We start from the raw sequence: 27,775 nt of genomic DNA, 5'->3' as shown, positions 1-27,775 counted from the left end.
CTGCACATGGCCTTATTGTATTATTGTTATGTTTGGGGTTTTGGTTTGTGTAAAGGAGTAAAACTTTTTATAAGTGCAAGTATATCATGTTCAGAGACGCAAAATAAAGTTGGTAAATTTGTGTTGAGGACGATGATCACAACATTACCCCAGCTTACCCCATGTTTAACTTTTGAATGCATGACTGTATAAGTTGGTGATTTAGAGCCAGCCACCCCGAAAACATACTTCACACAGATGTTTTTACACATATTAGTTTTATAAAGAGACCCACCTTCAGCCAGAAGGAAGGAGTCTCTTTTAGCTTTTCTTAGCTGGGGACAGGTGACCTAAATTGTAGGTGATGGATTAAAGACTTTTCAAAACCTGAATAGGACTTTGACTTTTGGCCAAAGTTTGTTACTGTGAGCTACTCTTAATCTGATAAAAGCCCATCGTTGGTCTCCTTAGGCAAAACAGTAAGCCGGCGTTATCTCCGAGGGAGCTGTTAAGTAGATTACTGTGTACACACATTCTGTGTGGAGAAACAAATGAAACTCCAGCGACTTCCTTGAATTACATAATTATTAGACTATGCACATCTCAAAGAGCATATTTACCAAAGTAAAAATTCTCAGCAGGCCACATCAGACCAACAGCACCAGCTGCTCAGAGAAGAGGAGGGAAAAAATACAACGGTTATTTTTGTTGTGGATTTTTCTAGGAGGTAAAGGTGTTAAACCAGCTGACACAAATTAGGAGTGAAAAGTGTGTCAGTAGTGAGAAAACACAACAGACCCTGAACGCTTTTAAAAATTCAGCCAGACCTCGCCCTCTGGCAGCGAGAACAAAACAACCTTTTATCCTTCTTGCGTTGCTCTTCTCTCTCCCCGTCTCCTTTTTCCTACTTTGGCCCACCGTGTAACTCGCTGTGTGTCTCTGCTACACTGCGCTGTATGTAAAAGACATTTTTTCGTGCATGAATTTCATATTAGACTTTATGTTTTATGCAGAGAAACTTTCCTGACAGTGCAGCTACTAAAACATTGCTTCATTATAAAAACACCAGTGTGGGAGTGGGAGTTCTTTGTGTATGAGGATATCACACTGTTCCTCATTCTTCAGCCTCTGTTTTTGTGTTTTTGCTGCTTTCTCACTTGTTCTTATTTTCTGCCAACAGAAGTTGCAGAACTTGAAGCCAATCTTCCTAGTAAGTACTTGCACTTTCATACACACAGCACTTTTTTCAGCTCCACGTTTTTCCGCCAGTCAAAAGCAGCTGAAACTCTGACAACTGAGTAATTGGCCTAATTTGCCATAAATCCTCAGTCTCCTTCTGGCTCTTAATTTCCTCAGTTATGGTATAAAGGAGGCAGGAAAGAAAACCAAGTCTCTGATGTGCTTCATGTTCTCTGTTTTTGACAAATTGCTTTGCTAATTTTAAGTGAAGGCTATTTGTAACCATACTTTAAGCTGTTATTACATTGCCACAAAGTTATTCAGCAACAACCAGTAACATGATCATTTTACTTCATGGTTATAATGTTTGTTAAATGAGTGGTTCACTGAAGACTACTTAGTCCAAATGACAGACTAGTGGATGTTTTTAAATGATAAGAAACAGCTTAGCATTATTTAGCTGTGCATTTTCAGCCAGCTCATCGAGTTCTACCACATAAATGTTTCTGTGTTAAGCTGGAAGTGATTCATGTCTTTAAATATAAACAAAAGTGATGCAGGCCTGAAGAGGTTTTCTGCTTGCTGTATTTCTGCCCTTAGGGGAGGTATTTGTTTGAACAGACTTTACCCCTGGCTACTATTTTAGCACCGGCCTTAATTTGGGAACTTCCACCTCAGTATATCAGGTCTTTGGTCACTGCTATGCACAAGTGCAGAGTTCATCATGCTTGCTGTGGCTCAGACTGGGTTGCTTCTTTTTTTGTTTTTGTTTGTGGCCTGCTGAAACTAATATGCAGCTTGAGGGCCACGGAAGCCAGAGAGATGAACAATGTGTCATGCACACGAAAACAGGAAAGTAACAACGCTGATTGGCTTTCTTGGAAGATGTTTTTGTGAGATTCAAATTTAAGACACAATTCTAAGAGCTCAAACAAAGCACCAGTATGTAGTTACTGGAGGTAGGCGCTGCTGCAGTGGGTGCTTGCAGCTTATTTGATCTCTTCCTTATATGACAACCTGAGAGTTCTTTAAATTGCATTTCAAACGATCACTACAGTTGCTGTGAGGTCATGCGGCTCTTAGATGAACAACAGTGTGAAGCAGGAGGCGTTTATGTTTCTGCGACCTGTGCTGCACAATTAAAGAATGATAAAATAATGTCCTGTGCAAAGTGCTTTTTTAAAGTAGTTTTTATATATGGAAACTGGGCTTATATGTCAAAACATTATTAGGATTTAATATATGTTAGAGGTGGGAATCACCAGACTTCCCACTATACGATATTACCTCAATACTTCACTCGAGATACAATTTTATTGTCATTTTGCATCTCACTATTGGAATAACACATATTTCACTTTTTTATACTGCAAATTATCTCCTCAAGTTAAGCTTTTTCACTATCTGTTTTGTCCAATAAGAATTTATCCAATCTGCTGCTGTCTGCTAAGAAAGGTCTAATTATTACATTCCCAATCAGCAACCTTCAATTCTATTTAATTACAAGTTATTTATTTACACAGCGCCAAATCACAACAGCAGTCGCCTCAAGGCGCTTTATATTGTAAGGTAGACCCTACAATAATGCATACAGAGAAAAACCCAACATTCATATGACCCCCTGTGAGCAAGCACTTTGGCGACAGTGGGAAGGAAAAACTCCCTTTTAACAGGAAGAAACCTCCAGCAGAACAGGCCTTCCTGTTTTATAGGCTCTATGTTAGTATAACACAACCAGCTGGTAGTGGAGTCGAACTCCCTCAGTTGGTGCTCAATGTCAAAGACTCATTCTGACTGATGGCAACATGTTGGCAATCTGTCTCCGTTTATAAGTAAGACAGCAATTATTTGCACACCTCCAGCAGTCTCTCTGAGAGCGACTGCAGTCAGTCCAAGTCACACTGCAACTGTTTGCAAACAGATTTCCTCCAACCAGGCGACCTGTGCAATCAACAGTGCTCATGACTGTGCTTACACCCCTCAAGCTCTGACCAACCAGAGCTTGAGGGGTGTAATTAGTTAGAAGATATGAAGAAAAAAAAAATCAAAACCATGACAAGCCAGCCACCAACCTATTTATTTATTTATTGTTGATGTAAGGAGGTTGCGTTCCTTTTTTACTCATGCCTGGGCCATTAGCTTGTTCTGAATAAGGAGAAGTGTGTCCAGTGTTGGATGGTTGAGCTGAGTTAATGCAAGTTTGTTTGGCCAATGTTATCTCAGGATGACGGTGCAGGAGATGAACCGTCGTGTTTGTAGTATTTAATTTATTAGATAAAACATTGATATCTTAGCCTTTCTTTTCAAGCTTGCCTGAGAATTTAGATGCAAAGTGCTGTTTGTTTTAGGAACTCCTGAGTGTTCAAACCTCATGTTAAATTTGTATGGACCACTACGTATCCTTTCTTTACATCCCAGTATTAATGCTAAGATACATTGAACAGTATGAATTAATTAAAAACCCTTAGCAGCATAGCATAAAACCCAGCTGTGAACACAGTGAGAAACACCAGTGTGCAGAACAGTGACCGATTTGTGTGCACAGTCTTTCACTTCTATATTTGTCACTTTCTTGAAATAAATTAAAGCAGAGAACTTTGCCTGTTAAAGGCAATATGTTAAACGGAGGGTGGATAGGGAAATAAGAAGCAAATCAGATGTAAAAAAACAAGGATGACTTGTGATGGACTTGACTGAGTGCAGTTTTGTTGTCCAGGTGAAAGCTGGGATTCATCCACCGTGCAGTGAAAACATTTTTATTCTCTATAGGTTTACGCTCATAAACATGTCTTAATTGTAGATGTTCACTTCATCACATAATTATTATCATTAATATTGTTGTTATTGATCCATTTATGTAAGTTTTATTTGCAGCTTTTAAGACATCATTTTCATGTTTTGAGGTGAAGAAAGGTTGTAAAAATATTTAATGCTGTATTTAAATGCGATATGCAATCTTCTCATAGAGCAAGCAGAACACTTTATTTCTCAAGAGCTCTTTAATGACACCGATTCAGACAACCAGGGTTTCATTAATTCTTTTCTAATCAGGGAGCAATGTGTGAAACATGTTATATTAACATTCTGATGCATTGACTGGCAGCCAGCCCGGTATAATTTGATCATCCTCTTCAGAATTGGTTTCTAGTTCGAGTGTGTGTGTAGCTGAATTACTCTGATATTATAACTTCCATTGTGCAGCACAGAGTAGTGTTATGGTGTTTGACCAAAGTCAATAGTGAGCACTGAGTATGTATGCTAGAGCTGCAGGATAGAGGCTGGGGCTCATTTGCATATATATAATGTGAATGTGAAGATGGCAGTCTGGAGTCATTTTAAGACATAAAGGATTTTTTTTATTTTTTTATTTTTTTTATCGAAAAGCTGGTAAGTATGTAAGTAAAACAAATGAAAGGAGTTCTTTAATAGTTTTGAATGTAGTACCTGACCTTGAACACCAGGGGGGAATATGGTGCCACAGGGACTTTGAAAGGCAAGGCAGAAATCCTGCACCAAATTAAGACGGTATCACCATACCATGGTTAGAACAGATTGCACTATGTCTTAGATTTTAATGCCTTTATTTACCAGTAAGGCAAATATGCTTCTCTTTTTATTATCTGACTCTAATGACTCTTTTTTCCTCTTTCCCCACATCGTTCGTGTCCAGGCACATGCAAAGCCAGTTTTCCAGATGAGGATAAGCTGCATCATTTTCAGCTGGCAGTGTCTCCTGGTAAGAAAATAAGAAAGCCTGTTTTGATCCCGCTCGAAAAACTGCTTTGGTACACCCTCAAAAAAAAAAGTTGGTTGTTATTCTAGTTATGAAAGTAACATTTTTAAATCTCTGTCTCACTTAAATTTACTACACCAGTACATTTAAAGATTTAAGATTTAAAGAAGCTCTAATAGGGATGTTGTTGGGTTCAGGTGATTTAGTGTGAAGGAGAGGAGACTGCAAGTGTTTGCAATTTGTTTCTCAAGCTCTGTGTGTCCTAAAGTATTCCCTTTGAAAGGTACTTAAGCATTCTCTGTACTTTCACATTACTGCAACACTGTCTTCACTCCCCAAGGCAGTTGTGCTTAATCAGCATTGTTTCGAGCTCAGTGGGCTACCTGTCGAATATTGTACAAACCAAACATAGTGGTGTGGGGTTACCTAAGTCTCTGGAGGCTCTCTTGCGTCCCACTTCCTGCTTCCTCTCACCCTCATCACACACAAACTTTCTTCCAGCCCAAACCCAGTTTCTTCTTCTCATGTAGCAATCTGTCTTCATTGTCATCAGTAAACATGCTAAGCCATAGACTGAGAGAAATCTCAGTCATGTTTGAGCAATAGAGTGAGAGAAGCAAAGAAACAGAGCGGTAATATATTTTATTTAAATATTTGTAGAATATTTCATCTAGCTAATAATTTAAGGAAGATGTCTTATTATGTTTTCACATTTCCCAACAACTACTCTTTCAGTCCACTTCAAAGCTGGCGGGTGTACGGCTCGGGAGTGAGTGGACTGAGGTCATGTGCATGAAGGATGGTCTGGGTTTGGAAGTTGTTTTGGAAAAGTTTGAGCTCATTTCTGATGGATTTTGTGAGCAAGGCTTTGTCCACATTTGCAAGTTCATGGTTTCCAAAAACACTTACGGTAACCCAAGTCTTTGTATGAGTGACTCCACTGCAGCATCTCAAAGAACTATTCACAGAAATTAATCAGATGATTATAACATTAATGACTGCCGACCACAAGACTGCATGTTGTTCCTTGTATTCTGAAAAAGGACACCTCACATGTTATTCCTTAGATAAAATACATTTATTGCAGCAGTCACAGACTAATAGAATAAATTGAAGGGACAAATTAATTAGGTATAAGTTAAAAAAAATATTGCTGTGATTTGGTCCAATCAAAAGCGTTTTAATTTAGTTTGTTAGTAGCAGTTTTAAGCTTAAACATGACTTTAGAAAACTCTGTTATTTAACTTTAGGAACTGATCAATATTTAAACTTTTGTTTTTTGTTTTTGTTTTTTTACAACGAAATTAATAGTTTAGTTTTATTTTCTTTTTTCGGGTTGGTCATTTAGAAATGAATTCATTTGAAAATTTTAAGCTGTCTCATCCTTTAATAAGTGTGTGCCTTGTGTGATTGTGTCTCCGTGATTCATCCACCTCTGTGCCACTGCAGTACGCAATGTAACGTTCAGGTTAACGTTCACAAAGGCCTTTGTAAGCAATATCTGCAGAGAAAAGCAAAGATCAGCAATTAGAGAAAAGCTTTGGTGTCGTGTTATTCTAAGAGAAGTTGATAAGGAGATTGAGTTCTCAGAAAAAGGCTTGCTCAATTATTCAAAACCTTTGTCTCTCCTGGCGTGCGCCGCCTCGGCTCCACCGGCACCGCGCTCGACTATCACATGCTCCCCTTTGCCATTTCTGTTTTCTGTCTTGGTTTAATCTTCCTTTTCCCTCCTCCTGTGCTGCTCCCTCAGCCGTCCTGCATTTCATCAGTTGTAACCAATATGGTGTTTAAGACAACGGCGCTGATCATTTGTTGGTCATTTACATTTAATCTGTGAGAACAAACAAAATATTGCCTCTCGTCAAAACACAAAATACTAATAGCCAAATCTAAAAGCATCTAAGCACAGGCACTATTACAGGAGTATATTTCTCTATAATGCATGTTAAAGGATGAGACTGTAATTTCTTTTGGGTGCTTATTGTGTGAATTTGGTTACTAAAAAAGTAGCATCAAGCTTTTCAAATTAATAAATGAATAAATAGTGGATTTGTAAAGATGTGTCATGTTACAGGTGTGTTTCTGGCAAAGCTGTATGAATATTTGTCTTATTCCGATTGTTAGGTTTTTTCCTTTAAGAATGGCAATGTAAAAAGCTGACGTTACCCATGAAGCATCTTTAATTTGTGCTTCGGGGAAGATACAAACCATCCATCCATTCGCTTCCGCTTATCCTTTTCAGGGTCGCGGGGGGGGCTGGAGCCTATCCCAGCTGTCATAGGGCGAGAGGTGGGGTAGACCCTGGACAGGTCGCCAGTCTGTCACAGGGTCAACACACAGGGAGAGACAACCATTCGCACTCACATTCACGCGCACATTCACACCTAGTGGCAATTTGAATTATCCAATTAACCTATCCCCACAAGCTGCATGTCTTTGGACGGTGGGAGGAAGCCGGAGTACCCGGAGGGAACCCACGCAAACACGGGGAGAACATGCAAACTCCACACAGAAAGGCCCCGGCCTGATGGTGGAATTGAACTCAGGACCTTCTTGCTGTGCGGCAACAGTGCTAACCACCGTGCCACCGTGATGCCCAAAGATACAAACCGGATTCCAAAAAAGTTGGGACACTAAACAAATTGTGAATAAAAACTGAATGCAATGATGTGGAGATGGCAAATGTCAACATTTTATTCAGAATAGAACATAAATCACGGAACAAAAGTTGAAATTGAGAAAAGTTATCATCTGAAGGGAAAAATATGGTGATTCAAAATGTCATGGTGTCAACAAATCCCAAAAAAGTTGGGACAAGGCCATTTTCACCACTGTGTGGCATCTCCCCTTCTTCTTACAACACTCAACAGACGTGTGGGGACCGAGGAGACCAGTTTCTCAAGTTTAGCAATAGGAATGCTCTCCCATTCGTGTCTAATACAGGCCTCTAACTGTTCAATCGTCTTGGGCCTTCTTTGTTGCACCTTCCTCTTTATGATGCGCCAAATGTTCTCTATAGGTGAAAGATCTGGACTGCAGACTGGCCATTTCAGTACCCGGATCCTTCTCCTACGCAGCCATGATGTTGTGATTATGCAGAATGTGGTCTGGCATTATCTTGTTGAAAAATGCAGGGTCTTCCCTGAAAGAGATGACGTCTGGATGGGAGCACATGTTGTTCTAGAACCTGAATATATTTTTCTGCATTGATGGTGCCTTTCCAGACATGCAAGCTGCCCATGCCACACGCACTCATGCGACCCCATACCATCAGAGACGCAGGCTTCTGAACTGAGCGTTGATAACAACTTGGGTTGTCCTTGTCCTCTTTGGTCCGGATGACATGGCGTCCCACATTTCCAAAAAGAACTTCGAATCGTGACTCGTCTGACCACAGAACAGTCTTCCATTTTGCCACACTCCATTTTACATGATCCCTGGCCCAGTGAAAACGCCTGAGCTTGTGGATCTTGCTTAGAAATGGCTTCTTCTTTGCACTGTACAGTTTCAGCTGGCAACGGCGGATGGCACGGTGGATTGTGTTCACTAACAATGGTTTCTGGAAGTATTCCTGAGCCCATTCTCTGATTTCCTTTACAGTAGCATTCCTGTTTGTGGTGCAGTGTCGTTTAAGGGCCCGGAGATCACGGGCGTCCAGTATGGGTTTACGCCCTTGACCCTTACGCACAGAGATTGTTCCAGATTCTCTGAATCTTCAGATGATGTTATGCACAGTTGATGGTGATAACTGCAAAGTCTTTGCAATTTTTCGCTGGGTAACACCTTTCTGATATTGCTCCACTATCTTTCTGCGCAACATTGTGGGAATTGGTGATCCTCTACCCATCTTGGCTTCTGAGAGACACTGCCACTCTGAGAAGCTCTTTTTATACCCAATCATGTTGCCAATTAACCTAATTAGTGTTAATTGGTCTTCCAGCTCTTCGTTATGCTCAAATTTACTTTTTCCAGCCTCTTATTGCTACTTGTCCCAACTTTTTTGGGATTTGTTGACACCGTGAAATTTTGAATCAACATATTTTTCCTTTAAACTGATACATTTTCTCGGATTAAACTTTTGATCTGTCACCTCCGTTCCATTCTGAATGGAATATTGACATTTGCCATCTCCACATCATTGCATTCAGTTTTTATTCACAATTTGTTTAGTGTCCCAACTTTTTTGGAATCCGGTTTGTAATTGTAGTCAGGCAGGAAAATGAAAAATCAAATGCAAGAGGAACTTGCCTCCGGATGCAGGCTGTCTAATATCTCTTAGCAGTGTACGGTAAAATCAGCTTGACTTGCTATGTAGAGAATTTCTACAGCTCTAGGCTAAGCGATCCTTTGTTTTTCTTTTTTTTTTTCTTTTTTCCTCATGTTCTTTTAGATTTTCTTCTGTTATGTTTCTTATAGACTGTGGCACCGTTTACTCTGTTGGAACAGTTTTCATGCTACAAGGGTTAAAATGTCTTGCTATAGAACTCACTGCTTTGGTTAGAAATACTTAAATGCATTGTACTGAAGGTCAATCACTTTTTGTACCAAATGTGGAATATTAGGAAAAAATTATTCCTGAATCCTGTATTCATTTAAATGTTGTACTCAAAGGTTGTGCATCTTGGGCTCTGTGGCTCTTCATTTTAAAGTCAACTCTCTGATTTGATCAACCTGTAAGGAAGGTAAAATAGATATATTTATATCTATATATAAATATATATCAGTCAAGTATTTGAGTAATGATACAACATTTGTAGTTTTGACTCTGTGTACCGTCCCTCATAGATTTGGCATCATAGTCATTTGGTTCGAATTGTACATCATTGGAGCATTTATCTGAATGTGAGCAGAAAGTGGAGCCCTGTGCACTTCAGAATTCATCCTGTTTCTGAAAGTGCTCACATCATCAGTAAACTCTAATGGCAGCCATACATGCCTGTGCCATAACACTGATTCCACCTTGTTTGATAGATAATGTGGTATGCTTTAGAGCGCTCTCCTGTTCCTTACCTTTCTCTTCCTGTCAATCTGGATAAGCCCGACCTCTTTCAGAGTGTCATTGACTTGGCTAGATTTCATGAAATATTTGCAATTTTCTTGACAGGTTAATTACTTTTTATTTTATTGTATTTTTTCTATTTCGACTTTGTTTATCGAGTTGCAGTGAAAAGATCTCAAATGCGAGTTGAACAGCCACAACTCCACAGCTGGCTTAACTTGTCATAAAATAACGAGGTAGCTGGCCTCACCTGATTGTGAAACTGCTCGTCATAGAATTGTCCAATTACTTTTGAGCCCCTGACAACAGGGGACTACATACAAAAATGGCTCTTATTTCTAAACAGCTAATACAATACTTTTGTTAAGCCCCTGAAATTAAAGCTGAATGTTTCACTTCAATCACATCTTAATTGTTTGATTTAAAAGCCAAGTGGCACGACTGGTTGGAGGCTGATGGGGAAAGAGAAAAGAAAGGAAAAGCATAGAGAGACCAAGGACAAAACAAAAGTGTGAGAGAGAGAGGGGAGATGAAAGTTAATGACATGCAGTGGTGGCACAAACTACGCTGCCAATTTGACTGCAGAGGGCTTTTGAAAATATTACTTTTATATATTTAAACGTGTTAAATGGTGTGATTTAAAAAGAAAAGAAGGAAAAAAAATAAAAAGGAAAAAAAGAAACTCTTGTTGGGCTTTTATTCACAAAAAGCCTGATTCACTTTGCTCACCCATGGTGAGGGAAAAATGCTGCTGCACTGATACTAATAACTTCAGGCAAAATCCTGTTGTGGGAATGTTTTAATGAATAGAGCTTTGTGAGTCCTCTGAAAAGAGATTATTTGTGAAGATGTAACCTTCATCTGTAATTAGTTTTAAATCATTTGAATCAGTAGTGCAAAACATCAAAAAATAATTTTTAGATAAAAAGTCCTTGACAGTCACAAATATAGATCTGTGGGTCATTATGGGAATTAAGCTGCATTACTATTGCAAGTAAATATTGATTCATAAATTTCACTTTTCTTTCTCATTTTTAGTAAAAAGAATACTTGTAAAAACATTTTTTGAGCAGCTCACTCAAATCATCTCATACATATCACACAAAGACCAAAGTAAACAACACAAAACCAAATTAAGAACACATGAATACTCATCAAAGGAAACATAGCTGGTGCTGGATTGGTTTCCCAGATCTAATTGAAACAAGGCAGGTGGGAGACAGCACATTAGTTAGGTCTGTTGTTATTTAGTTGGAATGTCTGTGTACTTTTGGTTTTTTTCCCATGAAACACTCTGTGCTGTGACCCCGTGGTCTTAGACCCCTCAGTCTCTGAGGAATGGGGACACCAGCAACATGACGGGGTGAACACATTCTCATGTGTCACTGTTATTATTATTAGAACTACAATGATGAAAGAAAATTGATGTACCAATCGCCTTGTCTTTGTGCTGCATGGAAGCATAATTACAGTATTGTTATGCACATTGTTGCTGCGTTCAAAGTGTATGAGCGAGCCTGGAAGTGTGAATAAAGTAAAAGAGTACGATCTGGATGCAAAGTAAATTTCAAGCATTTATTATTTCTAATTCTTTGCTAACTTCACTGACTGTTTGTCGCAGCCACGTCTTCAGATTTAGCTTCAGAATCACCACAGTTGGGTTTTTGTGCTTTTTGTGTTTTCTGTTTGGGTTAAATACTTTCTGCTTTTTGATTTTTGGTTATTAAGTTGCTTGCCAGTGTTTGGTCATTCCTGCTGTGAAGTTATTAGGCTGATAAACACGGAGAACAAAAGTTCCGGCTAAGAGAACAGCGAGAGGCACTTTAGAGTAAACAACTGTTGTTTTTTTCCTGCTGAGAAATGACCGTAAGGAAGCTACAGAAGCTGCATAGTCATCAGAAGTTCAGTGATGTGCAGCTTGTGCACAGCTTTAAGCAGCGCCAGAACCATCTATAGTTTGGTACCGCAACGTGTCGCTCTGCTTTTCAACATATTTTGAGTCATAGTCTCCTGCTTCTTATTACTATATTAATATTTCATTTTTTTTACCATCAGGTTTTCAACATTTAGATGTTCTGTGTTCATGTTGTGTTTAAAATGCCTTTCAGTAAAACGGTAATTATCTGTAAACACAGACATGCACTGCAGAGATCACTTTTCCACACGCCGCCTTCCTAAGGGGAAAATCACAAATACAATAATTCGTCCGGGTAGGGCAATAAATTTTATGCTGCAATCAGCGAGTCAGAGGCTGTTGATCCCAATAAGGGTTGAATGTTTGTATTGAGTAGGATACTCGGTGTGAAGGACAAAGCAGACCGACCATGATGAAGGGCTGAGCTTTGTATCCCTAATTTAAATGTTAAGCTGTTTCTTGACGTAGGAAGAAAGCAATTTTCTCCGTGCCCTAAATAAGCAATATACATAATTATGTTAAATCATGTGTAAGTCATGGTTTACAGAAATTTGGAGTTCAGTTATGAGATTATTTGTTTTAGTGTTCATGAGAAGTGTTTAGTCACAACAAATACCGATTGTTCCTGCGTACTGGAGACAGTCATGAATTATTTATGACCTCTGACTGCAGCTGTTAGAAAAAAGATCCTCTGACTGTCATATTCTTACTTCTCTTCTTTTTATGGGAGGCTTTTAAAAACAAATCTTTTTGTTACTTTGCCTTGTTGGTTTTGGTTCCTTAGCTTTTTCTTTCTTTATTCCTTCTTGCTGATGTTGAAGCTGCATTTCTCTGTGCCAGTTTCTTTCTCTGTGTCTTTTGCCTTTTAAAATACAGAAGAGGTTGTTTGCAGTCTAATTAAATCGCACCTCATTGTTACATTTAATAGAATGTAACTGTAATAATGTTTGAATAGAAACAAGGAAAAAACACTCTGGAAATAAAGCCAGACTCATGTTGACGATACTGAGCCAAGACTGATTTTTAGGAAGTATATTTCAGATGTTGTATTTCAGATATCTCTTTGTTAGAATTGCATTGGGAAGGAAAATTATTGCTGATTACATTTCTGGAACATCCCTAATTGTATTACACTGTAGCTGATCCACAATATCAGAAAATCTTGAGTACTGGCTGATACAGTACAGTAGATACAGTAGAGCTCATAGAGACAGACAGACAGACAGACAGACAGACACACACACACACACACACACACACACACACACACACACACACACACACACACACACACACACACACATATATCCCTTGTCTCTCTTACCTTAATTTCAGCAGGTTGTCAGGAGTGACAAGTCCACCTTTGTGACAGGTTCAGTAGCCATTTCTCTCTCTCTCTCTTTTTTTTTTTTTTTTTGGACTTTAAATCTGACCCATGTCTCCTCATTTTTTTTCTCCTGTGATCCGTGATGGTACTATAGCTATTTAGTGCCTATCCTTTTCAAAGCATCTGGCCTAATAAGGTGAGAGCAGAAATGTAAATGTCATCCGGCTAATTAAAGACCCTTTAAACAGACCCTATGTCTGAACAAGCCTTTAATGAGCTTTGAAGGCTACATGAGGATGTGAGAGTGTGTGGATAACTGGACCAAAAACTTTCCCCACCATAGACCTCCCTGCATGTAGCTTAACTATATTTCACAGTAATTCGTTATTCCAAGAAAAAAATTATCAATGTTTAACCTGCAGAATGCGATCAAATGATCTGAGATTATCTCCAAGATTGAAATGCTCCAGCTGGGCCACTCATTTACTCCGCTGTCACAAATGGATTGATCTTGGGTACAATGGCTACTGATGCTGTGCAGAAACAACCCTCATGTCCACCTACACTGACACTGCAGGGGTCCTTTCACAGAGAACCCAGACCCCCCAAAACATGCACCAAGCAAGAAATATGAGCAGATTTTAACTTATTCTTGAAGTGTGACCTCATTAGCAGTGTACTGCATTGGGCTAGTCACATAATCTGCAAAAAAACACAATGGAAAAGATCACTTCATTCAATAATTAGTCCATGTAACACTGCTAAAGAGCCAGTGCATTAAATAGTAACAAGGCTAAAAAAGGTATGAGTGGACAGCAACGGACACAAATAAGCCACAAAGTACATTGAAGTCACTGTTTAATACAAGAAACTCACATTGTGTGGTTAGAGAAGGGAACGGGGTTCAGCTGCTCCTTTAAGTGTGAGATAGAGACGTGTGGGGAAGAAGAGCAGTGGAGTGAAACATTGGGGGTGAAAGAGCCAAACTAAAGGGAAAGTGAACCTGGAATGTTAAACACAGTGCGAGTGCAGTCCAGGGGGCCATGGAGGCATTCATGTGTTTCTACAGCTAAAGCTGCCATGCCCAGTATGAGGATGACCTAAGCAACTTTGAACGAGGGTTCATTGTAAGGGCACGGTTGAAATGAGCTTCAGTCATAAAAACTACTCAGCTGGATAGTTTTTCCATTAGCAGCTGTGACCGCAGAGGCCTCTGTATTTAGATTTACAGGAAGGATGTCAGTAAATGTGAACCAACTCCTATTTTTTTGATGACAGTACCTAATTAATGTCAGAAATTGTGGTTTGGCACTATGATCACATGTACACTGCATTTGTGTGATGTGTTGAGGTCAGTGCAGTACGCTTCAGCAAAAACAGCCATCAAGAGTGAAATAGAGAAGGATACTTAGTAAGGCTGCAATGCATAAACGCCTCATTACAAAGACAAATGCACATGTAAGAGTTTACTCCTCAGTGGAGATGTGGGGAAAGGCGATGTGGTCAAATACGTCATCCTTCACTGTAGTCCAGGATGTTTGGCCCCTACAGTGGCAGGATCTGCAGATGGTATTTTGCTGCCATTGTTTAGTTTCCACTTGTCTCTTCAGAGAGAAGAGGTCACAGCAAATCAATACAGAGTTGCCCTGGGTGATCACCTTTATCCTATGATGAAACATTTCCATCAACGATAACTGTCTTTTTTAAATCTTTTTTTATCGCAATGATGGTTCTCCCATCTCCAGGGCATCAGGGGTCAGGCAGTGGTTTGATGATAATGGTATGGATTGTTTGCTATATCTTCATGTTTAACAGATCTGCCAGTTAAAGGTTAATGAAATTTTAGGCTGGTGTGTCAGGCAGAATTCTTAAGATCATCAAAACACCAAAGAAAGGATGTATTTTTGGAAGAATGGTTTTCTGTTAGCTCCAACCATTCAGACTGTGTAATGCAAACATTGTCATGTTAAAGTGTGGGTCTGCAAGAGAGCCTCAAAATTATATCTTACTATTTCAAGGAAACTTGTGATAATTATATTTCTAATGGTCTAGGAGAAAAACACTGAGTGATTTATTAGTGATGGCAGCTTGCATTTAGCCACATTTATTAGTGCAGACAGAATGAAGGGCATTTCCATCTTTCTTTTCCAATGAGCTCCTGTCACTGATGACAGAGTCTAATGTGAAGAATGACATTATCAAGGTGGAGCAACATTAAAGTCCAATAGTACTGACACAGCATCAGTCAAGTGTAAGCACGGTAATCTGGGTAGTGTTATCCCTGGGAAGTTTAAGTAAAATTATAAAATAACCGCTTAACAATAACTTAGGTATCTTAACCTTAGTCTCTGCAAGAGCTGCACAATATTCTCACATAAAAAAATAGAAATTGAAAAATATTTTCTACCTGGGCTGTTGTATTTTGGGTCAGTCTTTTTAAATAGGTACTGAAGGCTTTCAGTAGCTGTACCTTCTTTTTTTTTCCATCAGGATTCTGTCTGTTTGCTTTTCCTGGCATATGGAGTGCTGCTAGTGATGCTCGGTAGGGTCTTTTGTTTATCTTTGGGTTGCACATCGCCAGCTGTTAGCATCTCGTTCTCACATTCCTTCATAAGGTTGAAGGTTGTTGAAGTTTTTTTTTTGTTTGTTTGTTTGTTTTTTTACGTTACTAAAGCATCATCATCATAGGCTGATACCAGAGGTGGACAGATCAGTCTAAATATTTAAGTATCAATACTAGCACATCATGATTGATTCTTTGTTAATGAATGAAATTATGCTAAATAGTATTTGTGTCAAACACCTACGACTTCTTTTTCTTCTCCGTCTTTGGCATAATAAAGGTGTAAGGTGTGACTTGTTGTGTTAACTAATTGTTGTGAGCAGTACAAATCAGTGATTTAGTGGTCATTAAAATATGTTCATAATTTACAAACTGATTCATCTCATAATGACACACTGCTCTCTAATACGTAAGCTGCCTTTATCGGTAGTTTAAGTACTGTCTGTGTTGGTATCAGCTACACTTGTTGTGCATGTACTTGGTATCAAATCTATAGCAAAATTTGCAGTATTGCACAGCTGATACCAGCTGGTACATGGCTCTCGCTGTCAGACAAATTTGGACTTGTGTCATTGCTGTGTCACCATATCACTGATGCCACAAAATGTCACATAAAACTGATACCGTTATTATCGTGGACAGTGTGATGTGGCACAGCTCTTGTCATGTGTTTGCTAAAGTTCTTGTTTTCAAGGCCATTCTTACTGAAGTCTTTCTGAATTCAAATACTTCTATTGTTGTTTTATTTTTAAGTCCTGATCACCAACACTGAATGAATGAATGCAATCTCTTACCAAGAATCATGTATTCTTGTAGATGATGGAAAATCTTCTTTCTGTCATCCTTTCTCCAGATGAGGGTTACTACCAAAGTGGAAGGTTTCAATTTGAAATAGATGTCCCTGAAGCCTATAACATGGTGGTGAGTAGTCAAGTTTCTCTCCTGTGGGCTGGTTTGAAAAGCACATTTCTGTGCCCGTGGGTGTCTCCATGTTAGCCTGCTCACCTCTTCCTTTTGTTTGTTCTTTCACTCATTTTTTCCTACCAAGTATTTATTCTGATACTCTTCTGTGTAAGTGTATTTATTCTTTGTGTTGCTTTTCTCCCTTTGCTCTCTATTTTTTTTTTTCACACAATCCCTATTTACTCCGCACAAGTATATGTAGCACTTCATAATAGCTTCACAATTCCTTCTGCATAAAAAAGCAATCATAGTGTTAATGGGTAAGCAAAACCAAATAAATTTCAGTTCTGCTATTATGTAAGAAGAAAAGTCCACAAAGAAAGTAACAGTAACTTGTTTAGTAATGAGTCAGAAACCCAGCTCAAAACAGCAAATGTTGTTTTGATGGGATTTTAATTAATGCAGGGTTTCTGACAGTTTTCCAAGTTGCAAGTTTAATTTCTGTCGGGTCTAAACATCAAGAAATCATTCAACATTTTTTCATCAGAAGCTACAACAGTTTAAACCGTATCTGTAAGATTTTTTAGATCTTAATGTAAGGAATATAATAACAAAAGTAATAATGCATTTTATTTATAGGCACCTTTAAAGACCCTCAAGGTAACCTTACATTAGTGCAACCAAATAAAAACATAAGGTAAATGAAAAATAAAAAAATGTATGAAAGTATAAAAGCTAAACAAGGTAAAAAGAGACTAAGACGGAATCATTATGAAGGGTATCCCATTTTGAATAGATGGGTTTTAAGGCGCGATTTAAAAGTAGAAAAAGTGCATTCCAAAGTCTCGGGGCAGAATAACTAAAGGCTCTGAGTCCCGTGGTAGTCAGACGAGCAGGTGGAACAGATGGAAGCGAAGCTGAAGAAGAGCGCAGTGTACGAGGGGGTGAGTGTGTATGGAGAAGATCAGATAAATATGGAGGAGCGAGGTTATGAAGCACTTTGAAAGTAAGAAGCAGGATCTAAGAAAGATAAGATAAGATAAAACTTTATTAATCCCTCGGGTGGGTTCCTCTGGGAAATTCGGTTTCCAATAGCACAGCACCGACAGAAGTTACAGAACGTGAGCAGAATATTATATATATACACATATATAAATACAAGGGAATTGCACATTTCAAGTATTGAAGTCTATTGCACCGTTGACTATTAACAAAAAGTATTGCACAGTGAAGTGAAGAGGCGCTACAGCTTGGTTGTTCCCCCCTCCTTTGTCCCCCTGTTTCCCCTCCCTCTCCCCTCCAGAGAGGAGTTAAACAGTTTGATGGCGTGTGGGACAAAGGAGTTTTTAAGTCTGTTGGTTCTTGTCTTTGGGAGAAGCAACCTGCCACTGAACAGACTCCTCTGGTTGTTTATGGCCGTGTGCAGAGGATGCCCAGCATTGTCCATAATGTCCAGCAATTTTTTTAGTGTCCTTTTCTCTGCCACTGACACCAGAGTGTCCATCTTCATGCCGACCACAGAGCCAGCCTTCCTGATCAGTTTTTCCAGCCTGGATGAGTCCTTCTTTGCTGTGCTGCTCCCCCAGCACACCACAGCATAGAAAAGTACTCCAGCAACCACTGACTGGTAAAACATCCTCAGGAGCTTCCTGCAGATGTTAAAAGACCTCAGCCTCCTGAGGAAGTACAGCCGGCTTTGGGCTTTTTTATACAGGTGCTCTGTGTTGCATGACCAGTCCAGTTTGTTGTCCACCCACAGCCCGAGGTACTTGTACTTGTTGACCACCTCCACCTCCTCTCCCTCTATCTGAACTGGCAGTGGACCTGCTCTGGACCTCCCGAAGTCCACAACCAGTTCCTTGGTCTTTGAGGTGTTGAGTTGCAGGTGGTTTGTGTGACTCCATGTGACGAAGTTCCTCACCAGACTTCTGTACTCCTCTTCCTGATTATCCCAGATACACCCCATGATGGCTGTGTCGTCTGCAAACTTCTGAATATGGCATAATTCAGAGTTGTAGTCAGAAGTCAGAGGTGTACAGGGTGAAGAGAAGAGGGGACAGCACAGTTCCCTGTGGTGCTCCTGTGCTGCTGACCACAGTGTCAGACATGATGTCATTCAGCCTGACGTACTGTGGTCTGTCAGTGAGGTAGTCGGAGATCCAAGCGACCAGGCAGGGGTCCACCTGCATCCTGTTCAGTTTTTCCTGGAGCAGACAGGGCCGGATGCTATTAAAGGCACTGGAAAAGTCAAGAAACAGGATCCTGACCATGGCTTTTCTCTTGTCCAGGTGTGAGTGGGCTTTATGTAGGAGGTACAGGATGGCATCCTCCACTCCGACATCCGCCTTGTATGCGAACTGTAGTGGGTCCTGGGCATGTTGTACCTGTGGTCGGAGTCTTCATAAGATGTGACGTCAGTGCCACCGGTCGGAAGTCATTAAGCTCATTGGGCCGGTTCCTTTTGGGGACCGGGACAATGCAGGATGTCTTCCATAGGGCGGGCACTCTCCCCAGTCGCAGACTGAGATTGAAGACTCGTTGTAGCGGCTCCCCAAGTTCAGCAGCACACGCCTTGAAACTGACATGGAGGTGAACTGGAAGCCAATGGAGCTGTTTAAGTCTAATTCTGAAAATTATATGAGCAGCTGTATTTTGAACTAACTGCAGTTTAAGAAGAGATTTATGACGTAGACCATAGAGAGGAGAATTACCGTAATCTAAATGAGACGTGACAAGAGCACTGGCAAGTATGGCGGTACTGTTTGGAGTGAGTGAAGGACGAAGGCGGTTAATAGTACGAAGATGAAAATAAGTTTTGATTTGGTGCCTGTTAGAATAAATTCTGGGGGGTTTTGCCATTAAGCTTAAGAAAGTTGTGAGTAAACCAAACCTTGATTTTGCTTAAACAATCAGAAATGGATGTGGGTGGGAGAGTAGCTGTGGGTGTGGAAGATAAGTGTTACATTTCTTGAAAATATTACCTAAGGGTAGGAGATGGATAATAAAAGGTAAAGGACCCAGGATAGAGCCTTGGGGTACACCAGAGTTAACTGGAGTAGATGGTGATCTGTGAGTGAGTAATTGAACAAACTGTGAACGGCCAGAGAGATACGAGGAAAACCAGGCGATTGTAAAGATGCAAAAGTGTTTTTTAAAAAAAATGCCTACATTTATTACTGGTTTGACTCCAGCAGTTAAACTGAACTATCTTTACAAATGATATGATGCACTAAATTAATCATTGTTGTATTTAAACAAGGTTAGTTGTGAGTCTGCAGTCTGTGCAGGTTGGCTTTCTCCTCATGGTAGAGCAGAATGAAGTCGGAGGTTGGAGCCAGAATTAATAAACACATAAACATACTCATATATGCCAGGCAGATGCAGTTTATGGAGCAAATTAAATTTCTCAAATAAAAACTTTATACATCAGTGGTATCAACTTGAAAACTTCTACGTTGCCTCATTCTTGATTTATCACGTTGACAAACTTCCATGTCCACACTGCCCGCTCGGCAGGCTGGTTATAATACTCTGTCAGCCTTTTACAGCTGAGGGCTAAACACCTGTTAATCTAGGGAAAAAAACCCTGCTTTTAATTTTGACATGCATCTCTGACATGAACTCAGGCTTTGTTTGGAGCTGTGTAGCTGTAAAATCTTGCTCATGGACAGTTCCTCCATGAATAATCACCAAGAAAAATAATTTCCATGAACAGTTAATCAGATCGACCTTACAACTCAAAATGTCAGCTGTTAGGGGAATAATAAATGGGTTTATTCATTATCAGACTGACACTCGGGTCTTTTTAAAACAGATTCTTTCTAATCTGAGCTGATACAAATGTTCACCTTGCTGTTGAACAAGAAGTTCTTGATTATAGGTTTTTAAATGTAACAAATAACCTGCTAATTTCAAATGGCCTAAATGTTACATTGGTGGATCTATTGATAAACTTTAACTGAAACACAATCATAATTAAATGTCAGTCATTAAAGGACAGTCAGTTGCACTGTGCTTTTCTAGTCTTACTGACCAGTTAAAGAGTATTACAACACAAGCAAAAAGAAGCATTTTCAATAACTGTTAGACGTGTTCCAGAAATACCCCCTCACTTTACTTTAATCCACTTCCTGTTAGATGTAAAGTATCAATACTTATTTATGCCTAAAAGCTTTGTCTTGTGTGCTAATTAGACGTCTCCAAATTTAATAGTTGGTTGTCACATCTAGGTACTCAAAATGTCAAGATGGGATTGAAATCAATGTAAGACTCAACTTCATGATACAGAAATAAGGAATTTGAGAAAGTAAATCCATATAATTTAATTTTCATCATGAAACCATATCACGTAGCTGCTGGCATAAAGTTTGATGATTCTACAAATATGTGCAAGGATACAGAAAAACAGTCTTTATTTCATCAGTGTACTTGCTTATTGTCAGTTTGATGTTTTCATTACAACACACAGCTTCTTGCAGACATAATTATAATTATCGCTCAAGTCACCCCAAATTATCAGACGCTGGGTAAAGTGAACAGTGTGTGTCATGCAACAGTGTTTCTTCATTTTCAAGTGTTTATGAGTGCAATCTCTTTGTAATAAGGTGTTAGTCATAAAAAGTGCAATAAGAAATGTTTCTTTTTTTGGCTGTACTTGAAAATAGGGTGTTGTGACTTGCTGGGGGCTGCTGTGTATTACTTCTTTTTTTATATATAACAAAATGGTTCCAGACAAATGGCATTCTAGGCCGTTAAGAAAAAGAAAGTAGCCATCAATTCCAGAATGGGGAAGCTTAAACACGTTTAAAAAAAAAAAATCTGATTAGCAAAAGTTTGTTTTTGTTTTTGACACAAATAGAATCAACAACAAGAACAACAACAACAACGACCAGTTTAAAAATAAGAACAACTGCAGGAGAGGTTAGGAAGACCATAAGGTGTTATAAAACCACCTCCGCTATAACATTAACAGGTTAGCAGGAGGCACAGATAAGTGACATACAATAATTTACAAATACAACAAATATACACGTCATATACTATTAGAAATTAACATAGTTTTTTTATTGTTTTTTTTTTTTTAAAGATTAAAATGCAGTTGGTGGTGGCTTGTTCTCATATGAAGGTCCTCTATATTTAGTGTGTTTTTTGCCCAGTTAACGTTATGCATGAGGTAGGGCTGCACGATTTTGCATAAAATGAGAATCACGATTTTTTTGCTTAGAATTGAGATCACGATTCTCTCACGATTTTCTTTTCCAATATAAATATTTATTGCACTTATTAACTGCACATCAACTTCGTAACAGTTGAAACTGAACATAAAAACAATAAATAAAAATAAAAACAATAAATGCCTCACATTTTGTGGTTGCCGCAAAATGTTGTACTGCTTGAAATTCTGTCTCCACCGTTGCTCGACACTGCGTGTATAGAGCAGGTAGTGCAACAATAGAAAAATAGTTGCGGGACGGCACTGTGTAGCGTTTGTCTAGGCTGTTGATCATTTTCCTAAATCCCTCGTTTTGCACAGTGTTGATATATCTTTGGTCAGGTGATAAGTAATAGCTTCCGTAATTTCTTTGAGCCTGCGTGTATAGGGAAGCGCTGTATAAGGTTCCCGTTATTGATGTTTGGCTGGTTGACCGGCACAAATTTTCTCCTGTCACTTTCTCGTCATCCCTGACGTGTTCTCCGTTGTTTTTTCCTGCCAATTTGAGCATCACTGCACAGCTTCTGTATCACGTGGTATAAGGCTCCGCCCATGTCATTTGTTGAGCAGGAAGGGTGAGCGCTTGTTTTCATGCAGATTACGTCCCGGATCAAAATGCGGTACAATCGTCGTCGTCTTTTTTTTTTTTTTTTTTTTTTAAATCGTTGTCATTTGGAAATGAGATCGCACATAAGTATGAATCGAGATCGCGATTTTCTAACAATTAATCGTGCAGCCCTAGCATGAGGGTAAATAAATAAATAAATTGAATAACATCTGAAGTTGAAAAGTAGATGATAGTATCGCAGTAAATTAGATTGTTTTTTTTTTTCTGATCATGCTGCAGTAACGGGAGCTCTAAGCTAGAAACCTTCCTTACTGTCATCTTTCTTTTTACTTACTTCATTCAAACGTCATCTTTGAAACCACTCCTGTAAAACTACAATAAAATTCTAATTACATGATTATACTATTTTTACAGTGGCCTGTGTCACATTTGCTAACAAAGAAAAGAGGTCAGAAAACTAGAAACACCGGGGCACGAGGCACGTGCACCAAAGGCTCAGAAGCATCCTTGTTGCCCAGAAATGATGAATAGACCACTTTTGGACACTCTGGGTTTTGTGTGCTCTGCTTTTTAACTGCTGTTTGCACAACACAATTCAAAAAAGAGACAATACTCATTTAACATGATTTCTCTGTTTTTATTTTCTGGCTGAGGGTTTTCTTTCTTGGACATTTCTCTGTGTTTGAGTCTTGTCTGTCATTTAATGAAATTTAGTCTGACTAATTACGTTGGTTTAGAGCATGTATGAAGTGATGCTCAGGTAACTTGGGAGACTAATAGGAGAAATGGACTGCTTTTAAAACATCACATAATGTTAAAATAATAAATGTGTCTCTTCCTAAATTGTTGGTTTGTTGGTTTCCAGCCTCCTAAAGTGAGATGTCTGACCAGAATATGGCATCCCAATATCACGGAGAATGGAGAAATCTGTTTGAGGTAAATTGTGTGTACCCTTCCCCATTATTACTTCTTCCTAGTGCGTGACTTTTTATCTCATGTTGTCATTTTCTATTTAGCCTAGAAATTGATGGAAAATCGAAACTGATAAATAATTTCTCTGAGCTCTCAATCTTTGAGAACATCCTCGACAATGCATGCAAATGCAAAACAAATTTGTAGTCTACAGTAAAAAAATGTGCATTAAAAAGCTCACACAAAGCGTCTTACATAAAGTGCAAGCATTTACAGTATTGCAGATTACTATAGCTGTGTATTTCTTTTTTCTACAGCTTATTGCGGGAGCACTCTATTGATGGCACAGGCTGGGCCCCCACTAGAACATTAAAGGTAAAGTGTAACTTTTTCTTCAGTAGAATTTCTTTTTCTTTGTTTTTGCTGTGTAATTGAAGTTTGGAATCATCATCAGTGTTTTATCTGTGGGCTAGGGGTTCAATTCAAGTCCCGATACAAAGATGTGCCTCAAAGGTGTGATGAAAGGTGCAGTTTGCTGATGTCAGCAGTGCCTGCCTTACTAGAATAGGACTCCATGATGAAAAAAGCTTGGACCCTTCTTATTGCTACATCATAATATTTATGAATCTCTCCTTAACTTTCGATACCATTGCAATGTGCACAATACCCAACAAACTGCCTGGATAACAGGTCAGTTTTCTCCATCAGAGACCAACATGTGGTGGTCATAGGCTGCCAAGCATGTTTGTTTTGTTCTGTTCCTGCTATGAACAGAGCAAAACGACCTTCTGTCATCCATTATTAAATTACAGAAGGTTGTAATGTTGGGAGATTTTAACCTTCATATTGATGATGCATTCTGTAACATGGCTGCTGACTTCATGACTATCACAGAGTCTTTTAACTTTAGGCAGCATGTTTCTGGTCCCACACATATAAAGGGCCACACATTGGATCTTGTTTTCTCCTTGGGTTTAAATATGATTGATTGATTGAATCTTTATTTTGAACATGTTGAAAAAATACAACAACATAGAATTAAAAGAGACAAATAAACAAAGCAAAACAAAAGGAAAACGAGCAACCACAACTACAAATAACTTTCATGTTCATGTCAATATAAATGACATTCATGTGGAAGACGTCCATGTGAGTGACCATAGCTGCATATGTTTTAACTTGTTGTTTTATTTGGAGCCTCCGGCTCCCAAAATAATGATTGAAAGGCGAATTTTAAACCAGAACGCTGCCAAAAGGTTCTCTGCCATGTTTGACGCTGAAATGACTTAGAATGATTTGGACTCCCTTGTCTCATCCTTTAATAATCAATATAATTCTATTTTAGTGGCACCTCTGAAAAAAAGTACTGTGCTATGTTTGAAATCTCGTCCTTGGATAGAGACCACATGGTCTCAGAAATTAGGCAGCATATCAGCTTCTTAGACCCTTATGTAAAATCGAGCCTTAGAAACCTCGGTGTCATATTTGACAGCTCGATGTCGTTTGAGCAGCATTCTAAGCAGCTGGTCCGAAACGGTTTTTATCATTTACGGAATATTTCAAAACTCAGACTAATGGTGTCAAAGCCTGAACTTGAGATGATTATTCATGCTTTTATTTCCTCCCGTTTAGACTACTGTAACGGTCTTTTTACTTGTTTTAACAAATCAGCCTTAAATCGTCTTCAGACTGTGCAGCACGTCTCTTAACAGGCACCAAGAGAAGATCTCATATTACTCCAGTTTTAGCCTCCCTTCACCGGTTGCCTCTAAGTTTTAGGTTTCATTTTAAAATTTTAGTTTTGCAGACTGGTGAACCTCTGCCCATCTTTTCATAAACATTCAGCATGTTTTCTGTGCTCTATTGGGAGTAAAATATGGGTTCATGAGATTCACAAGTGATTGTTTTCTGTTTTTATTTACTTTTTACACATCGTCCCAACTTTTTTGGGAGTTGAGGTTGTATATGATTTCAAACACAAAAGACATGATCAAACACACACATCCACAAATGTGCAATAACACTAATGTGCAATAATCTTTTCTGGCATCGTTGTATTTTTACTCAATTGTATATAGCATTTGTACTCTATTTTTATCTCATTGTATATTTTATTCTATTTTATTCTATTCTGTACAGTTGTGTACTGTATTTATTCTTATTTTATTTTATTCCAATTTTTGCTTCATAACTTTTGCACTGTCCACTTCCTGCTGTGACAAAACAAATTTCCCACGTGTGGGACTAATAAAGGTTATCTTATCTTATCTTATGAGCATGACACTCCTTGACACACAGTGTCTTTCACTTCCTTAAACTAACAAAGAGGCAGAAAAAATACAGTTCAGAGCTGTGGCATTCTCTCAGGACACAATAAAGTGTTGCATTGCCGTGGAAGGTAAACTCCACAATAAAAAAGCTTTTCAGCTGCATGTAAAAGAAAGCCTTGACTTTTCCTGCTTCACCCTTCACTCAATTTAGATTTTTTTTTTTTTCTTAGCTCTTAAGAAAGAGTTACTGAAGACTCGAGCAAGGACGTCCTCCTCTAGCCCAATTCAAGATTTGACTGAAATAATGTTTGATAGAAACTATGGAGTGAAACATAATGTAGTTGTACTTTCTACATTAAATAAGATTTCTCTGCAGAGATTCAAGACTGTATAAAAATTGCTGTCACAAACTGCACTGGTATGCTCTTGTAATTTTAGAAATATGCAAATATATGCATGTATGCATTTGAAGTACTGGGTGGGCTTTCTTCCTCCAGTGCAGGATTTCTGAGTTTAGAGGGTCATTCACTAAATCCTCTTTGAATACCCTCGAGTTTCCTGCAAAGGCGCTTGTCGGAAGTTACTGTCAGGATTTGTCTTACCCTTTATTCCTTTTTTAGGTTTTATGGCGTGTGTGTGTGTGTGTGTGTCAATCCAGACTAGCCGCCTTCCTTTGCCCTATTTTTTTTTTCTTGCAGACATTGCTTTTCTTTACCTTCCTCCAAAGAAGACACATTCCTTTATTCTTGTACAATCATTTTGTACAACAACAAATAGTATGAACAATATGTCTCACATTGTTGAAACTCTCAGGCCGGTTATGTTTTCTTTTATTGGAAAATCATCATTGCAGGTTTAGTATCCCCAGAGCACTGAATAAATGATGTTACATTATTTAGCATGCTCTCAGTCACAGTTGAAGAGATGAACGTCTCGGTTAGGAGAAAAATGTATAATGGGGTCCAATGACTTTATGTGTCTGTGATCAGGTTTCTACTAAGGATTCATAAAGGGAAATTATAGAAAGCTTATAACTTGGAGTAAAATGACTGTACAAAAAAAATGAATTATCTACTATTCGTCCTTGTACAAAATGATTGTACAAGAATAAAAGAATGTGTCAAATCTACTTTTAACATCTACGAAACAATGTACACTTTGGAAAAAATATCTGTGTTTTTTAGCTGCTTAAATAACTTTTATGGCAGTAAGGCACAGCATGTACAGCCCCCCCCCCCCCCCCCCCAAGCCTAGTGGCCACAGCTGCTGTGATCCAAAAATGTCCAATGATGATTTGCGGACAGCAGGACATCTTTAACTCCCACAATCTTAAATGAGTCCAATGGGTCCAATATACATCTATGTCTTTGTTTTTCTTTGTAGAGTTATTACCTTGAATCCGTGAATGTCTTTCACTGAAAATAGTCTCAGCGCACAGAATGATTTCACCAACCAGATCTTTTTTTTTTCCTTTATTGTAAATGCAGTTCTGCCTGAAGGCCTGGAGATCATGGTAATTCAACATTGGTTTTGTCCCTTATAAATAGGCATTTCTGTTGAATTTCTAAAACTTTAATTGTATTAGGTACAATTAATCCGTGAATTACTTGCAGTTTTAATTTTGCTTAACAATTTGAATATCTCATTCATTATTCCAGAAAGTAGTGAACACTTTTCACTCTTTACCACTTTATAAGCAGCCGTGTTACTTATGACCTGTGGTCGGTTTTAAAGAATGTTGCAGGCGTTAAATTAAATTTTTTTCCCCACATTTGATACAGAATGTAGTTTTTGTATTATTTTTGAATAGATATAGAATTTAAATAATTTCCATATCACTAAGTCTGTTTTTGATTACATTTTAGATGTTGTCACAATTCGTTAAGGTTATAGATCTCACGAGTTGCTCAGTCTGTATAGGCTGTGGTTATAAGCAGTTTTTCTTGTTGTGGTTTGGTGTACAATCACAGGTGATGTAACAGACATGCACACATAGTCTTATGTTCATTTACCTTCTTCTGATTACTTCTATGGAACACACTGACTGTAAGGAAAATAAACCCCACACATCCTCCTCCAAAGCTCAAATCAATTACGTTACAGTTAGAGATGGACCGATCCGATATTACGTATCGGTATCGGTCCGATACTGACGTAAATTACTGGATCGGATATCGTCGAGAAATAAAAAATGTAATCCGATCCATTTAATATC

General features: G+C 38.7%; 1 protein-coding gene across 2 annotated transcripts in view; it reads left to right on the top strand.

Moving 5' to 3' along the window:
- Positions 1-27,775, top strand: part of ube2f (ubiquitin-conjugating enzyme E2F (putative)) — a 54,042-nt gene that overhangs the window by 4,789 nt on the left and 21,478 nt on the right. For both annotated transcript variants that reach the window (XM_019353218.2, XM_003443286.5), the window contains 5 exons: positions 1,160-1,189; positions 4,829-4,894; positions 16,549-16,616; positions 23,244-23,314; positions 23,608-23,665. In XM_019353218.2, coding sequence (XP_019208763.1) covers positions 1,160-1,189; positions 4,829-4,894; positions 16,549-16,616; positions 23,244-23,314; positions 23,608-23,665 — 293 coding nt within the window. The remainder of the gene's footprint in view (positions 1-1,159; positions 1,190-4,828; positions 4,895-16,548; positions 16,617-23,243; positions 23,315-23,607; positions 23,666-27,775) is intronic.

The sequence above is a fragment of the Oreochromis niloticus genome, linkage group LG16 (genome assembly GCF_001858045.2).
Source record: "Oreochromis niloticus isolate F11D_XX linkage group LG16, O_niloticus_UMD_NMBU, whole genome shotgun sequence".
Lineage (NCBI taxonomy): Eukaryota > Metazoa > Chordata > Actinopteri > Cichliformes > Cichlidae > Oreochromis > Oreochromis niloticus.
This window is presented reverse-complemented; position numbering and strand designations above follow the sequence as displayed.